The sequence below is a fragment of the Drosophila santomea genome, chromosome X (genome assembly GCF_016746245.2).
Source record: "Drosophila santomea strain STO CAGO 1482 chromosome X, Prin_Dsan_1.1, whole genome shotgun sequence".
Classification (NCBI taxonomy): domain Eukaryota; kingdom Metazoa; phylum Arthropoda; class Insecta; order Diptera; family Drosophilidae; genus Drosophila; species Drosophila santomea.
This window is the reverse complement of record NC_053021.2, coordinates 7,490,500-7,507,457: the sequence shown is the minus strand read 5'-3', so window position 1 is coordinate 7,507,457 and position 16,958 is coordinate 7,490,500. Positions and strand designations below refer to the sequence as shown.

General features: G+C 41.1%; 2 protein-coding genes across 3 annotated transcripts; both read left to right on the top strand.

The window, feature by feature from the left end:
• Positions 1-167: 167 nt before the first annotated feature.
• Positions 168-15,936, top strand: LOC120455639 (chondroitin sulfate synthase 2). Of its 2 annotated transcripts, XM_039642028.2 has the most exons (7): positions 168-996; positions 1,269-1,304; positions 11,230-11,910; positions 13,962-14,117; positions 14,174-14,776; positions 14,838-15,333; positions 15,401-15,936. In XM_039642028.2, exons 1-7 carry the CDS (start codon positions 787-789, stop codon positions 15,736-15,738), a joined length of 2,520 nt encoding a protein of 839 aa, XP_039497962.1. In that variant the 5' UTR covers positions 168-786; the 3' UTR covers positions 15,739-15,936. The 2 variants fall into 2 exon arrangements, with proteins under 2 accessions (XP_039497962.1, XP_039497963.1); XM_039642029.2 differs by lacking the exon at positions 1,269-1,304 and having other exon boundaries at positions 169-996.
• On the top strand, positions 4,553-5,354 carry LOC120455641 (ferritin, heavy subunit). The gene is made up of 2 exons (XM_039642031.1): positions 4,553-4,789; positions 4,846-5,354. The coding sequence occupies exons 1-2, from the start codon at positions 4,655-4,657 to the stop codon at positions 5,269-5,271; spliced, it is 561 nt and encodes a 186-aa protein (XP_039497965.1). The 5' UTR covers positions 4,553-4,654; the 3' UTR covers positions 5,272-5,354.
• Positions 15,937-16,958: the final 1,022 nt, after the last annotated feature.

Sequence of the window (16,958 nt, the reverse complement as noted above, 5' to 3'; positions counted from 1 at the left end):
AAAGTAATAATTTTTCATTAAAAGTTTTTAAATAATATTAAATTGATTAATGGCAGTGGGAAAACTTTGCAGTGTGAACCACAGTGGAAATCGAAGATCGATACATGATATCGGTAGCTACAATCGATATTTGCGAGTCCTGCCAATCGATGTACAACCACCACTGGCGGTCACTTCAGTTGTTTACTTTTTTACTTTGCGTGCAGCGGAAAACCGGGCCGAATTCAACCGCTCGAATTTTTTTATTATTTTTTTTTTCGCCACCCTTGCCGCCGCATTTTGCCGCAAATTAGTGTAAATAGAAGAGAAGCAGCGATTGGAATGAAAGCGCGCGGTTTTTTTAGTGTGTGAAAATGTATCGAAAATGAAAGAAGTGAAGAAGGCGCAAAGAGAGCTGCTAAAGAAGTGCGTGCCGAAAAAAGAGAGCGGCAAAAAGTGCCAAAAATAAAATAACAAAAAAGAAACGAAAATCAAAATTTAATAAAACAGGCTGGGGAGAAGGGCGATCGTAAAGGAAAAGAACGAACGAAGAGTGAGAGAGGCGAAAGCAACAGCAACAAGTGGGCAAAGATGTGCAAATGACAAATTGGTCAAAACTCCGACTCCTGTTTCCCTCGCTCTCTCGCTCTCTCTCACGCACTCCCACTCGCTCACGCACACGCGCACGCACATCTCCTGCATTGGCCATCTCGCTCGCACGCGGCGAAAAGGGAAACGGGAACTGGAACAGGAATCGAGAACAGCCGGCGGTCAAGTTCAAGTGGGAACGGAAGGTGCAAGGAAAACATGCGGAGACCGGTAACCGCCTTAAATCGCAATCACTACTTCGTCATTGGCCTGCTCCTGGGCCTCCTGTTCAGCTGGCACATTCCGCAGGACATCTGGGAGGAGGAGTGCCCCGAGGAGGCCGCCGAGAATCTGCTGATCGAGCGATTCGGCCAGGAGTTCGAGCCCCATTTGAATCTGATCAACAAGCCGCTGGCGGCCAAAAAGCCGGTAAGTCAACTGTTCCCAGTCGTCTGTAAACCCTATGAAATGTTTAACGGTATTAATTCCCAGTCGTCTGAAAACCACCTGAAATGTTTAACGGTACAAGTACGATGATCCTTATAAGGTTTATTGTTATTTAAGGACTTTATTTGCTTTTTTTTAAATATTTTCATTGGTTATATTCTCTGAAAATTAAACAATTATAGTAAGATTAAATAATACAACTTGTTATAGCCGCTAATTTATTAAACGAATTTCACAACTTTATTGATTTACAGATGAGGAAATTTATCCGACATCGCGCTTTATTTTCGGTAAAATACTCTGCATTATAGCCACTAACATTTCCGCATGAGAATACATCTAATACTATATTTAATTTTGACATTATTTTTATTGTACTCTTTCGCCAATTGGGATGTTTATTTTTTAGTAGGATAATACAAGTCCAGTTTAATTTTCATTAAGCAAGTTTTTGATAATGAATATGTGAATATTTGCAAACATAAGGTTTCATTGCCATGCATGCTTATTAGACTCAAGTTATTAATGGATCCATTGTTGTACCGATTTAAGTAAAAAAAAAAAGGAAAAAGCGTAAAAAACTCGTGCTGGTCTAATCAATTGGACAATCTGAAACAAATCCACGAAATTGTATTTCTCAAATCGCAATCCGCTTCGATTTGCGGCGCCTGCTCGGCTTTCTGTGAAATGGTAGACGAAAATGCAAATGTTTAGTCGTCGACGGCATTGGTGGCCACACATGTCATATACATATTAATATATATATATACATCATATATACATATATATATATATATATATATCATCGAACAACGGACAGTGCTGATAAGGCTTTATTGACCTTCCTGCTTATCGCCGGAACGCCACACTCGCCTACCCTGAATTTCTTTAACCGGGGGATTGATCAAAGCTAAAGACATCTTAGAGAAACACCTGGCATTAGAGCTCTTAAGTAATCTACATCCTTTAAACATATATTGTGTTCTGCTATCAACATTCAAGCTATTCAAAAAAGCATTCAAGGTTTTAAAAAAGATAAGAAACATAAGGATGCCGTAGAGAAAACCTCTTTACTTCCTGGACAACACGTGTGCCCCATTATGCCACATCTAGTGGCACCCAGAAACCTTCTAATCAACAAGTTGTAGTTCTCGAGCGGGCACTGTAATTAGCACCGAACCTTTGTTTCACATATTGTTTAAAGTGTTTTCCCTGTTTAAAGTGCAATGACCCATTCCACAATGCCTATAAAGCCTATATGCAGTATCGATTTTGCATTGATTTTCGATCAGCTTACGTTATATGCACATATATTATTTCGCTTGAAATTTTTGTCGCACACTCTTTGAATTTTATTTATTTTATGTGCAAAACCGAACGGACATTTAGCGTGACTTGTGGAAAGTTCTCAAATTTTCCCGCCCTCATTTCCCCATTACCGTTCGTAGATCGTATTTCGTATTTTACAGTTTTGAATGCACTGCGACTGTGAATTCCAGACGATCGGGTGCTTGTAAATTAAAATTTAAATAAATAAACGCATTGGAAATTATGACCAGCGACTGAAAGTAAATGAATGTTAACTGATACACCGTTCGTATGTATTGTAAATTATTCCTATGTTGCGACGGCGATCGAAGGCACAATTTATTGAATTGAACAATGTGCGCAAAGAGCAACACGTGATATTCTGAAATAGTCGAGCGGGAAATACGCTATAATATTTAACAAATGTTTAGCAGTTTATATTTATTCCAAAATCAAGATGGTACAAATTTGCAGTATATTTTATTTTTACAATTTAATATTTATCTGTAGAATAATTTTGTATTTATTTAATGCAGTTAATATTCAGAAGTAGCTTGATACCCTTTGCAAGAGCATCAAAAGCGGCCATAACTCAAATCGATTAAATATTTTCTTATGCCGTACGCTATTTTCGACCTCATGTTCAGCAAATTATGTTGGATTTTTTTTTTACTTCATTTGCTGACGTTTGAGTTTTTTGTTTAACACGTCGAATGTATATAATTTTTTTTGTGACGCCGCAGCTTAATATATTGTTAATAATTTGTTGCACGTTTTTATGACACTGCAAACTGGATTGTGGCCATCATTATTTTGGATGTGATGTAAAAGTGTCGCTGAAGTTGTCACACTTGTCCAAATTTCAAATTTTATGGCATTACGGGAGTGGAATTTCAAATTTAACTGAGTTTTCTTGAAAGTTAAAATGAATTACTTGAAATACTTCGAGAACTTTAAAACCAAACAGTAAAATATTTTAGAAATTTTCGGTATCATATTTTAAAAATGTTTGTCGCCAAAGCCTTTGAAAAAATTTATTAGCATTGCATATTTTCCATTCTACAGTTTAACATGGAATAAGATTATAGTTATCATTTTTACTGTGACTTAACCTCTTTGATAATTAATTTGACTGTTAATTGCCTTTATAAACATACGAGATCATATGTCATAACTCACTTATACATTATATTATATTATTTAATCACAATTTCATAATCCCAGAAAACAGTGAAGACTGAACTAAAATTGTAAGCTTTTTTTAGGTAGTCTTAGGTTTTTGTCCAGTTCAACGATGATTTGCATAACTCCTATGTGTTTTTTTCGGTTCGTTTTCCTGTTTGTCGATGAAAATGACCACTTATATCTTTATTATTGCCTTTTTATGGGGCGCACATGGCTCAAGAGTCACCATTTCTTTGTTGGTCTTTTAATGTGCGTAATGTGTGGATGTTTGTAGTAAAGTGCGGGCACTTTTGGCCACCTGAATGTTCATAGGAAATGTGTGGAATCTCTGGCTTAGGGGATCTGTAAATGCTCAATACCCTAAAACCCCTAAAACGCGTTGAACTCTTGCTTAGAAAGCAATATATTTGAAATACCAAATATGAAGTTATGTTTTTCTAACTCTATTATTTAAATATAAAATAACTCCCATTGGCTGTGATTTTATTGATAAAATTGTTGAATACCCTGTGAGAAAGGGTATAAGAAGATTATTACAAAACTCGCACAAAAGTCGTCTTCCATTCACTTAATAAAAAACAATAACTGCGTTTGCTTAGTGTGTCCGTGTTTGTGTGTACTTGTTGAAGTTAAAGCAAACATATCTGGACACAGATATTTAACTATGTAGTATATGTATCTGTATCTGTACATAGATGTATCTGTATCTGTACTTATATGTATCTGTATCCATAAGCTATACGTATGTATATACATAGTTGCGAACGAACCGAGTGAGAGATTGTGTACACACTATTGCTAAGTGGAAGTTAAGTGAAATCAGAGCCGGCAGCACTTTGAACTCCAACCCGCCGTGGATCACCACCTCCAGATCGCGATGGATATCTGGATGCTTGGATATTTGGATATCTGGATACTTGGATATTTGGAGAACTGGATATTTGGATATTTGGAGATGAGATCAATGGACGGACGTGGATGGATCGTCTCCGATCCATCGACACCTGTCCGCACCGACCCAGTTGGCATTTAGACATGCTGTTTGTGTTTTGACTTTCAATTCAAATTGTATGGGTTACCAAATTTTCAAAAATCACAAAAAAAAATACAAAAAAACAACAACAAAATTCCAAAAGTAGGAAAAGACATGGCGTGGTGTTTCCGCAACATTCGGCGCCACATGTGCATGCTGATGCGCCAGAACTTCGCCAAAAGCTGCGAGAAGAAGCTGAACGACCAGATTAACTTGGAGCTGAAGGCCTGTCATCAGTACTTGGCCATGGTAAGGTTTGCCTGCCTACATGTAATAGGTATACTATGTACGTCCCATGCCCGTAGGCCTACCATTTCGATCGATCCGACATCAGTTCACCCGGATTGCACGGATTCTTCCTGAAGGCGAGCGCCGAGGAGCGGGAGCACGCGGAGAAGATCATGACGTACGTGAACAAGCGTGGAGGTCTCATCGTTTTGAGCAGTGTACCCGAGCCACTGCCCTGTTTTGCCAGCAGTTTGGCGGCACTGAAGTACGCCCTGAAAATGGAACTGGAGGTCAATCGGCATCTGCTCGATTTGCATGCGCTGGCTGGCAAGGAATCGGATCCGAATCTCTGCGATTTCATCGAGGCCAACTTTCTGCAGGAGCAAGTGGATGGCCAGAAGATCCTGGCCGACTATATCAGCCAATTGGAGAGGGCCCAAAACGATGTGGGCGCCTACCTGTTCGACAAGTATATGGCTGGTGGCATGCATCCTGCGAAATGAAAGCCATCAAATGATGAAGAATACGTATTACTTATAACTTGATGCCCCATGTGTGTTGAGTAAAGATTCGTTGAAACCCAAAAGATCATATTCTTTGGCCTATCAATGGGTTTATGTTTTCATTTTTTTTCTTTGTGTTTGCTGCCACTTATCAGGTGGTTGGCGTAAAACTAACTCTATAAATATACCCGCTTATCGGCTCCACAAGTTGCGCAAGAATCTAATTGAAATCGAAATTGAAACTGAAACTGAAACCGAATCCAAATACAAAGCTTCACGAAATCAAGAGCTAAACCCATCTGATAAGCCTGCATTTGGAGAAAAGTGTGAATCTGCTCAGTATATATCTCTTTGATCAGTTCTATCATTCCGTTTGCAATCAAATGACTCAATTTTTCCATTATATGCCACAATATATGATGATAATCTGGAATCTAAAAAGATAAAAGTTGAATGGAACCTGACATTAAATTACATTTGTTCTACACATTATATAATAAAACAATTGGCAGTTGATGAATAACTTGGTCTATATGATAAGCGTTAGTGACGTTTTAATAGGTTATCTATATAGATTGAGATTGGACACGACAATGATAGTAGCTTTCAGAATCTGTAGTAAATATTGCACTTAGTTTCAAGGAATGGAAAGTCTAATAAGGAAACAGAGGTTTCTATATGGAATGGATTAAGTCTTATAGGCTTAAGATAAAGATTAGGATTTTAATCAATGAAATGGTTTCCCAACCAAGTTAGTACTTATAAAAATCATGTATTCCTTCGCTTAAATCTAGCATGTGCTATACACAGAAGTTGAAGTTCAAATTTTGCCAATCTAATCTCTAAAAGCATTCATTCCCCCTGCGGAGTTCTTGTGGGGCATTCCCAGCCAGATTGTTGGGATCATTCATCAGAAATGCTGAATGCTGAATGCTAAATGCTCAATGGTAACATCTTGGCGGGGCTTAATTGAAAAGCGCGTCGCATTTCCGGTCTAAAGTCTGAGCTTCGTCGCATTTATTCGAAGGCAGACTGTACACACACACTGTCTGTGTCTGTATATGCTATGAGTATACAGATGCGGCCCCAATCAATTGCCATAAGCTGACTAGAGCGGACTAGACCATCAGACGATCTGTAGTAGTAGAAGTACTAGTAGTTATAATAGTTATAGTATTAGTAGTAGTCCTCTTCTCCCCCCCGCGGGCGTTAGAAAAACTCGGTGTCTGGTCGACGGCGCACTTGTCCCAATTAAGATTTCTGTCCAATCCAATACAATTTGCAGCTGCACACAGCTCAGCTGGAAATGTGAAAAGCCTACAGAGCCGAGATTGCCAGCTGCCTATATATGCTATATATGCAATATGCTATATGTACCTGATCCATATGCCACATGCTGCAAACGTGTCGACTCTAGATCTGTCAATAAAACCCCCAGCTTAGATTATATCCTAAGCACTCACATCATGAATCGTTTAATTTAGCATTAAATCCCAAGTTACACCCTCATGCACTTATGTGTGTAGTAGGTGTATTATTAGTATTATTAGACTTTTTAGGATCCAAATCACAGCGATTTGAGAGTGGAGGTAGTGCTACCAGACATTACTCGAGTTATCGATGCCCTGAGCCGTCCTCAAATAGCTATAAAACTGCGAACGTGTAATTAAAACCCACTTGCGATTCGATTTATAATTGAAACAATTACCGAGGGGTAGCCAATAGCTGATACGTTAATTTAAATAATTGACTTAAAAGCTTAAAGGTCAATTGTGAGTAGGAAACAAGCATAAGAAGTTCTAAACCAAAAATAATAGTTACTAAAAGAAGAATGAATATAAGCTAAATTAATCCTAAGTAGAACAGCATTGCATTTTAAACTCGTTTGCAAGCATTTAATAAAATAAAATAATAAAATAAATAGACTGCACTTAAATGGTGTAGCGTAGTAATTGAATCATTTATAATAGTACGGCCATCACAGCAACTAATTGATCGCCTTAATTGAATGGCTGAGTTAATGAATCAAGTTTGCTTATAAAAATAAACTCAATCAGTTTGGTTGTTAAATATAAAAACAACAGAAATGTTTGCTTAAAGCTATTAAATCAACATTTACTTGGCCCGTTTTTTGGATTTCAATTTGAGCCGCGTATTAAGTGGCTCACTCGCTCCAGATGTAAACCATGCGGCTCGTTACACTTTGCTTAAGAAAGCAAACACACCCTAAGTAGTCGGCCATATAAAATAATACACCCACTGGGCTATCTGGAGATTTATTACACCCAAAGCCGACGACGACGACGAAGACGACGACGATGGACGAGGACGAGGGCCATATAATCACTGTAAACATTTATCGCGTCCTAAGTTCAAGTTTAACCTGCCAAATGACTCAACTTTGTTATATTTGATTCAATTTCCCAAATGCTCAGCTAATTTGTACTTGGTAATAATTAATAACTGAAGAGGCAGCAATATATTTCATGCATAGCCAAGCGACACGGCCTGTAAATAATATGATTATCATTATACATTGCTTTATACATAGGCATAGGCATATTTTAGATGTACATAAATTCAAATTTAATCAAATCACCTGTTGGTCGCACTTATCACGTCTATATATACATATATCCATAGATTGTCATGGCGCTATTTCTTATTTAGCTGACGAAAGAGTTGGCTTTACCATGCATGCCAGCGAGTAAACAATGAAAAATGCCCTATCTGCTGTGTGCGTGTTTAATTAAATTTCGTCGACTGCAAATGGAAATTGAAAATGGCTTTTGCTTCCATTCCCATACCCATTTCCATTCCCATTTTGTGGTGACGTCGTCTTAGCCATATCTACTGATAAGACAGTCCAATCGATAAGGAGGTTAGCCAGTTGGCTAGTCGTCAATAAATACTCCTCTTGGCACTTTTTCCCACTTCCGTTCTTGTCATATTACGTCACAAGGCTGTTGTGAGTGAGCTTGTTTTGTTGATAACTCGATAACTCAATAAGTCAACTTTGTGCCATAGAAACCTCTGTGTTCCACGTGCTCCGCAAGAATTTTGTGATCAGTTGCGGAAATTTATCCACTGGAGGGGAAAATGTATAAACGATTTCCAGCGAAAATGTATGGTTCATGTTTAGATGGCTGTGGATGTGGGGAATTTGGATCCAAGATGCGAACTCATTGTTCAGGTGAACAAACCTTTTAGTGAATCACATTTATGCCAGGCATGGCCTTGTTAGCGAATTGCCAAAAGCCGACAAAGTTTTTGAAATAACCACATACAGTGGTTTCAATTTACGCATTCCTATAAGGAATTTAATAACAATTTAATAAATAATAATAACAAAACGTACCAAGAAAGACATACAACTATTGATTGTAATCATGGTTCATGGTTATCTAATATTTTGCAGTAAAACTGTTGAATTTCCCATGCATCATTCATATTTAGAAAAGCATTTTTATTTACCCAAAAGCGCTACAAAATATCCAAGCGAACAAACACAGATCTCGAGAGCGATCTTAGCCGAAATGTATGTTTTTATTTTTTTTGTGGTTTTGTTTTTTTTTTTCGGTGTTATTTTTACCCGTGGTTTATCTTTCGGCGATATTTACACATTCGATGATTGCCAAATGTGCGTGTGCACATCCAATCCTCCTCTCAGCACATTTATTCATCGGGTGTATCCGAGTATCTGCGTATCTGTGGTATTGGCGCAAGGTCAGATCTTGAACCGATCCACTGCGGATCAAGCTGGGGGATCAAGCTGTAACCCCAGCGCGGTAATTAAAGCGCCACATGGACCCATTAAGTGGGCAGCGATTGCATACGATACGAAACTATTCTATTCGAGATACTACACTATTCGCCACTGCACTGAACTGCAATTCAATTAAATCGAAATTGAAATTAAAATTGAAATTGAAATTGAAATGGGTTGGCTCGATCGCCTTTAACGCGACTTTGAGTGCTTCAGCAGAGAGAGAAATCTTGGCAAATAAATGTTGCTCTTCAATAATAAATATATATAATATATCTATGTCAACTAGTTAGCAACTCCATTCCGCAACTGCACGTCTCTAAATTCAATTTCCATGAACTTTTATGTTCTGCCACCAAAATGGATTGTGTAAAATCATAATTAAAAAATATATATATTCCTGTTGAGCATGAAAATACGCCTAGTAACCGAGGCAGCACTCGAAACATGAAGTAATTCTTTGCGAAACTGACCCTGGCCACGCTGGCCACTTTACGATGCCATATAAACATGGCAGCAAACAGCTTGTTTGCCGTTATTAAAAATCTATTAAGAATGATTTTTAATTAGCCATAATTCCTGCCAACTGCACCAGCGACCTGGACGCAAAAACAATATAAATAGAAATATAAATGAAAACACAAAATAAAGTGCTTGCACAACTTGGCCGGCAATTGTTTATTCGACGTGGCTCAGATGGAAAACTCAGCCTGGTGGTGGAGAAGGGGGAGGAGGGGGGAGTGACCACCATGCACGCATCTCCTTGGGTCAACAGTGGGTTAAGATGGTCAGTACATAAATTACTTTGGCATACATGCAAATTACGAAGGGCAGCCAAACGCCCGCTAAAACGGCAAACATAAGTTTACGAATTTGTTTCTGTTTCAAAAAAAAAAAACAAATAAAATTACCTTGCACAGTGAGTCACAAAAGTGTGCAGTTCCACGAAATTCTGGCAATACTTTTTAACATAAATGGCAAACAAAAGCGGAGAAACCATTAAATGATTTGCTGCCATAAATTAAGTGAGCATTTGTTTACAGCAGTTTTATGGAAGTGAATACTTTTAAAATCAATCAAATGTAGAATACAAATAGTTTAAGTAAAATATAAAATTGTGAAGTCCGCATGCGAAGGCAACTAATCGATAAAATAGTTTCATTTAAATATTTAATGACGCCAAGGAAGCTTAATAACATTAAAAAACGACCAGTCACATGTGACTGCGTCTTAAGACACATAACAAATAATAATAAATATTCTTTCGACGTTCCCAGAGAATCTAGTTGTCAACTTCTGGAATCACATGGTATTAAATCCATGACCTGACATTATTATCACTGTATCTAGGCATTCTGGGAAACGCAATCGGTATAATTTTCTACCTCACAAGATAGTGGATAAAATGAAGTAAAATAAATTAGCTGCTCGACGAGGGGGAATTCCTCGTCATCCTGCTGCCAAACTTTGAACAGTCATCTAATCGTAAAAGTTAGAATTAAAATGTGCCCTCAAGTGGTCAACGGAAAAAAAAACGAAGCCACTTGAGAAGAGTCGGGTTACGTTCAGTCAGTCGTTTTGAGTGCTTAAGCGTGGAGGAATATACGAGATAGATGTAATTGGCCAGATATAAAAGGCCCTTAACGCACTTTATTTGGTTGAGTGCATGTCGGCAGCTAAAAATAGGCAGGTGAATATCAGGAGATAATACTCATATTTTTACCGGTTGAACTTCAAGTCTCAGGGAACACTTTGGGTATATGGCTCGGAATTATCTACTTACATTACCCATTCGTATTATGGCTTGAAAATGAAGCCTCTTCTTTCACGGCGCATTCAGTTCGTTATAAAAATAAACCACAATTTCAACCAAAGTCACGTAAAATGCTGGGTAATTCTAGAACCAACTAGAACCCTGCCTGCAGATCGATCCACTTAGATATCATCCCAATTCATTGGAGATGGTTGGTTTTTCACAGAAATGAAAGGCTTGGAGATCTTAAGATACTCCACCAGCTGTATTGAGAATGATAGAGCCTCCAAAGCTTACCAAGCGAAATCATACTCGAAATATAAAGAGATTTCTATTTATGTAAATTGAATATATAAAATAAATTTAACAACATTTGAAGATCATTAAAAATTGCAGTGTATATTTTACTAATTACTCCATTTCTCCTCCCTTTTCGCAGGTGAAGAATGTGATCCGACCGCGCTATTACTCCTCGGAGCTGGGCATCCGCGAGAAGCTCTTCATCGGGGTGATGACCTCGCAGGAGCACATCAACACCTTTGCGACCGCCTTCAATCGCACCACCGCCCACCTGGTCAACAAGATCAAGTTCTTCATTTACGCGGACAGTGTGAAGACCAACTACAAGCTGAAGAACATCGTCGGATTCACGGACACGCGCGAGAGCCGGCGACCGTTCCACGTGGTCAAGTACATTGCGGACAACTATCTGGATGAGTACGACTACTTTCTGCTGGTGCCCGACACCGTCTACGTGGATGCCCGCAAGCTGGTGAAGCTGCTCTACCACATGAGCATCACCTTTGACCTGTACATGGGTGGCGCTCGCATCGGTCTCGATCCTCCAGGTGGCGGCGGCGGCGGCGCCAGTGCCTCCGTCGATGGTGGCGATGGCCAGTCGAACGAGCCGCCGGCGAATGAGGATGAGGCTCCCGGGGCCAGTGATCGCAACTACTGTTCGCTGGAGGCGGGCATCCTGCTCAGCAGCAGCGTCATCCGCAAGATGCGCAACAATCTGGAGCGCTGCGTCCGGATCGGTAGCACCAGTGACCACAGTGTCAACATCGGGCGTTGCGTCAAGTACGCCAGTCGGGTGTCCGGCTGCCAGGAGAGCTTCCAGGTGAGTCGTCTTCCCATCCAATTCGATCCGATCCCAGCTAGAAAATATAAAACCTTCTATTTGTATGTGCTCTCTCTGAAATCTTTTCCTCCACTTGCTTTCCACTTGTCGTTTTATTTATTTAAACAATTTGCGACGAGCAGACATTCAAACGCACAAATGTATCTTGATCTTTGGCCAAATAGAAAAAAAAGAAAGAAACCGAAAAAAAAAATCAGTTCATTGATACATTCTGATGCCAGAGATACCGGTTCGGATATTTAGTCGATTCAATGGGCTTTTGTACGTTTGACATTTGCTCAGATGTAAAACAATTACAATTAACAGTATACGTTAGTATAATAATTACTGACCGCTAAATTAGCGTTGCTTTTTTATTTTTTTGCTGCACATTGACCCTGAAAAGCCGAGAAAAATAAGACCAAAGCGCCAGCAACGAGCCAAAATCACTTTTATGCGCAGTGGCGTGCGTTGAATAATTCGGAAAGGGGGTTCTTTTCTTCTCCAATGATTTGAATCTGAAGTCTAAGCTGAAGTCTGAGTTCTGTGAATGAATGAATGAATGTATTGACACACTTGATTAGACGCCCAGCAAGTAAATTTCGAACGCCTCTGTGCAGATGAGTAACCAAATTCGGAACAAGACCAGAAGAATCGCTCAGTTGATGGACAACACAAGAGTTTATTTAATTTCCAAGCAGCAACAGAAGAATTTCTTTGCCGGCGAGTGAGTGTGCGCTGGGGGAAGGGGGCGTGGCACTGGGCGGGGATGCTGTGAATGTTAACTTGCGAGTCGTGACAGTTTGAGAGCCACTTTAAAAGCAACTTAAGATACTTTTCAGTATCTTATAGATTGCAGTGAACCTATAAGGCTGTAGAAATTAGTTGATTTCAGTTACTTCAGGTACAATTTACCCAAATCTCTTAGTTATTTATGTGTTTATTTTCGGATTTAATAAATACCTACAATATGTACTTCCTCTAATCGAAAGTGCAGGTGGGTGTGTGTCTTACTCATTATCATTTCTGATTATAGCGCTCTGTTTATATGAACACGCAGCTTATTTTTGCATAAACAGTCGAACAAAAACCGTGAGTTGCAAATGGAACTTTTGCCGTTGAGATGTTAGTTTTCCTTTCGTTTGATTTCGATTGGTTTGTTTGGATTGCGTTTTATTTATGCGCCCGGTGGCAGCATGGAATGATTTATGTCCTATGTGTGGTCTCTGCAGAAAAATGTTTAGTGCTGGTGATTATAAGGCCACATAGCACACTAAATTCCATCCACGAGTTGTATGTTTCAGCTGAAATGTAGTGTTTATTCCGTCATCTTCTGGGGAAACAACAGGCCATTGGTAAACATTGTCAACTCTTTTCCAGCTTCAAGCATATCATTCATCTGTGGATTACTTATATTATAGTTTATAGTATTGCAGTTTAGAGTTTAGAGTAGTTAATGAAAGCAATAATAACGATAGCATCAATGTTTTTGCCCACAAGCATTCATTTACTATGGCTAAAAAGCATTTTCTTTTAATTATGGAAGGCGCGCTGAATGTTTTTATTTGGACTGCAGCTGTCTAAACAAAAAACGGCGACTGTTTCGCTTAATTAACTGGCCTAAAGAGTTTCAGTTTGCTGAACGGCATCTTCAAACGCTGCAATTTGCTGGGTGAATTGATTAATGTGCGCGGGCCAATTAAAAAAAAGGCTCCAAATGGATAAAAATGCACAGAGTGTATGAAAAGAAGTGCCACAAGATGTGTGTGTTCAAATCCGCGATCGAATGGACGATCTTTGTGCCATTAGCGCGACATTGTTAATTAAATTATGCTCGTTCTTTTACTTTTTATGGCTCGTAAAAGGGATCGCTTGTTGTGCGACCATGTGGCACTGGTAATGGCACTGCTCCAGTCGTGGGATCCACAGCCCGACTTTCCTTCCACGGTATCGAGCGTTGGCCCTGAACCTGACCTTGACCATGTCCAAACCCAACTATATGCATCTGTATCTGTATCTGCATCTGTATCTATATCTTTATTGGCTTGCAGGGCATGCGGCAATTCAGCTACGCCTTGGATGCGCCGGGCCGCCGTCATCGCGAATTCAGCGAACTGGCCAAGGAGGAGGCCTTCCGCAATGCCAGCACCGTGTATCCCGTCCAGACGCCGGAGGACTTCTACCGCCTGCATGCCTACTACTCCAAGGTAAGCCAACCAATAGATGCTAGTAATAGTAATCATTAAAACCATTCTCTTTGCAGCACCACCTGGAGAAGGTGCAGGAGCGAGGCTATGCTCTGGAGCAGAAGTCGTACCGGATTGCCAATGGGAGCATATCGAACAAGATACTGGAGATCCGGTGGCCGCTGGGCGTGCCGCCGCCCAGTGCGCCGGAGACGCGCCACGACATCCTCACGTGGCAGCTGCTCAATGGGACGCACAGCTTCCTGCCCAATGGGAATGCGGAGCACGCGTTGGCGACGCTGTCGCGGATCGAGGCACAGGACTTTGCCAAGGTCCTGGAGATAGCACTACAGTATGCGGCCCTCAAGCATCCGCGCCTGAGCTACCACAGCCTGCACAGTGCCTATCGGAAGTTCGATGCCACACGTGGCATGGACTACCAGCTGCATCTCAATCTGCAGGAGGGATCGGGTCGCAGTCGCCGACTTGTGGTCAAGAGCTTTGAGGTGGTGAAGCCATTGGGTCGCGTGGAGGTGGTACCCTCGCCCTACGTCACCGAGAGCACCAGAATTGCCATGTTGGTGCCCGCCTTCGAGCACCAGGTGCCGGATGCTCTGCTGTTTGTGGAACAGTACGAAAGGATTTGCATGCAAAACCAGGACAACACCTTCCTGCTGCTGGTAAGATCAACACGCACTATTCAATTAAACAGACAAAATAAATAATATGGTCACCTCGTAGATCTTCATGTACCGCCTGGACTCGCCCAGCAAGGGCGACGAGGATCCCTTCAAGGCATTGAAGACGCTGGCCCTGGACTTGTCTTCAAAGTACAAAACGGATGGCTCCCGCATCGCCTGGGTGTCCATCCGGCTGCCGGAGCAACTGAGCGAGCCGGTGAATTCGCAGGACTGGCTGCTGCACGCCTCCATGTATGGACCACGCCAGCTGCTCAGTCTGGTGGTTGCGGATCTGGCACTGCCCAAGCTGGGCCTTGAATCCCTCGTGCTTCTGGCCACTCCCGGCATGGTCTTCAAGGCGGACTTTCTGAACCGCGTGCGCATGAATACGATACAGGGCTTCCAGGTGTACGCCCCCATCGGCTTCCAAATGTATCCGTGCCGCTGGGCGCAGTTCTGTCGGGAGTGCGACACCTGCGACGTGAGTCAGAGCAGCGGCTACTTCGATCGCCACAACCACGACGTGATCGCTTTCTACAGCCGGGACTATGTCCAGGGTGAGTGCAGCTAACTTTTGCAGTTAATTGAACCTTTAAAGTTTACTTGTACCCTATTCCGCTTCAGCTCGCAAGCTGCTGCATCCGCAAGGACTGCCGATCATACGCAGCGACCTGGACATCGACCAGTTGCTGCTGCAGCCGGGCGAGGAGACGCGACCGCCGGGCGTGGAAAGTATACTCGACATGTTCGTGGCGGCACAGCACTCGGTGCATATACTGCGCGGAGTGGAGCCGAATCTGCGCTTCGGCCAGGATGTGCGGAATCACTTGGCGCGCGGTGGAACGCTGCCGCAGAGCGTGCCGGAACGCTGCGGTCGGGAGCAGTGCATCCATTTGGCGTCGCGCAAGCAGATCGGCGACGCCATTATTCGCTACGAGGACAAAAGTATTCAACACAAATAGTTGGTTGTAGTCCGAAGGCTCCTTTCCAGCGCCAGCGCCAGCTCCAGCTTCAGCTCCTGCCTGTAATATCATCAGTTCCTTTTTATGATATTCCCATGTGTACATGACCGTGTGATTGAGCAGAATGAATGAATGTGATTCCGCCCCCCGGTGTGCGTGTGTACAACTCCTACACTCGCACCCAAGGCTTAAAGTAAATCCTATTTAGAATGAAATGATGGTGGGGACTGGGACCATCCAAGTATAAGACCTGCAGCGGACCTATCTCAAACCGAACTTAGTGTTTAGGCCTAGGCGATTGCCGTTGTTGCTTGCTTTAAAGTGAAACTTTCAATGCTCAAAATGGTAGACAGCAATTAGTTAGTTAGTTAGTAATTAACTTAGCATAGTTTTTAGCTGCCAAAACTCGTAGGACAAATGTACGACACTTGTTCGAGCCATTCAACAGACATTCGATTTTCGCATGTAAATACTTAGCATATACGCCACACATATCTCTATTAACGATTCCTAGTAAGTTACGCAGGCACCATTGCACCATTGCAGCATTGCACCATTGACTCCTATTTAAACGACTAGTTAAGCTAAGTGTTATACTACTAGGAACTAAGTGAAACGAACGATGTGGCTGTACGACAAATAACCAGATGCCGCCTTGCCTCAAAGTGTTACAATCCCTTCAAATGGGCTCTCTCAATACACGGTGTGCCAAAAAGGGAACTACTGTAGAAAAAAAAAACTGGTCTAAACTGGGGAGTGCTTACTATTAACTATGTTCCTCTTTACAAAGTTAAAGCTTATATCTTAGTATCGGCTAAGTGAGAATATAAAACATAATTCTGTCGAAAATTTGCCGTCAAAATAACAATCGAAAAGTATTGCTAATTGTCAGGGTTTTTGTGGCAAGGAAAGAAAAAAACCAAAACCCATTGTAAATAATAAATTATATTATTAAGTGCTTGCCAGTTTTGCTTAGCCGATGTCCATTGTTAATGCCAGCACATCAGTTTTAGCATCGAATAAGAAGTCTGCCAGTCAAATTCTTATCATTACGATCCGATTAATTTATTACAAAATTTATTAGCTTATTATTATGTACACTCGTCAGGTGTTAAGGTTAACCCTCTACCCCAACTTTTTTTACATTTAGTCATAGTGTACAACTACTGTATGTGTACTGTTTACGTGTAGGCATTGTTGTTATTTGCAGAATAAAACAA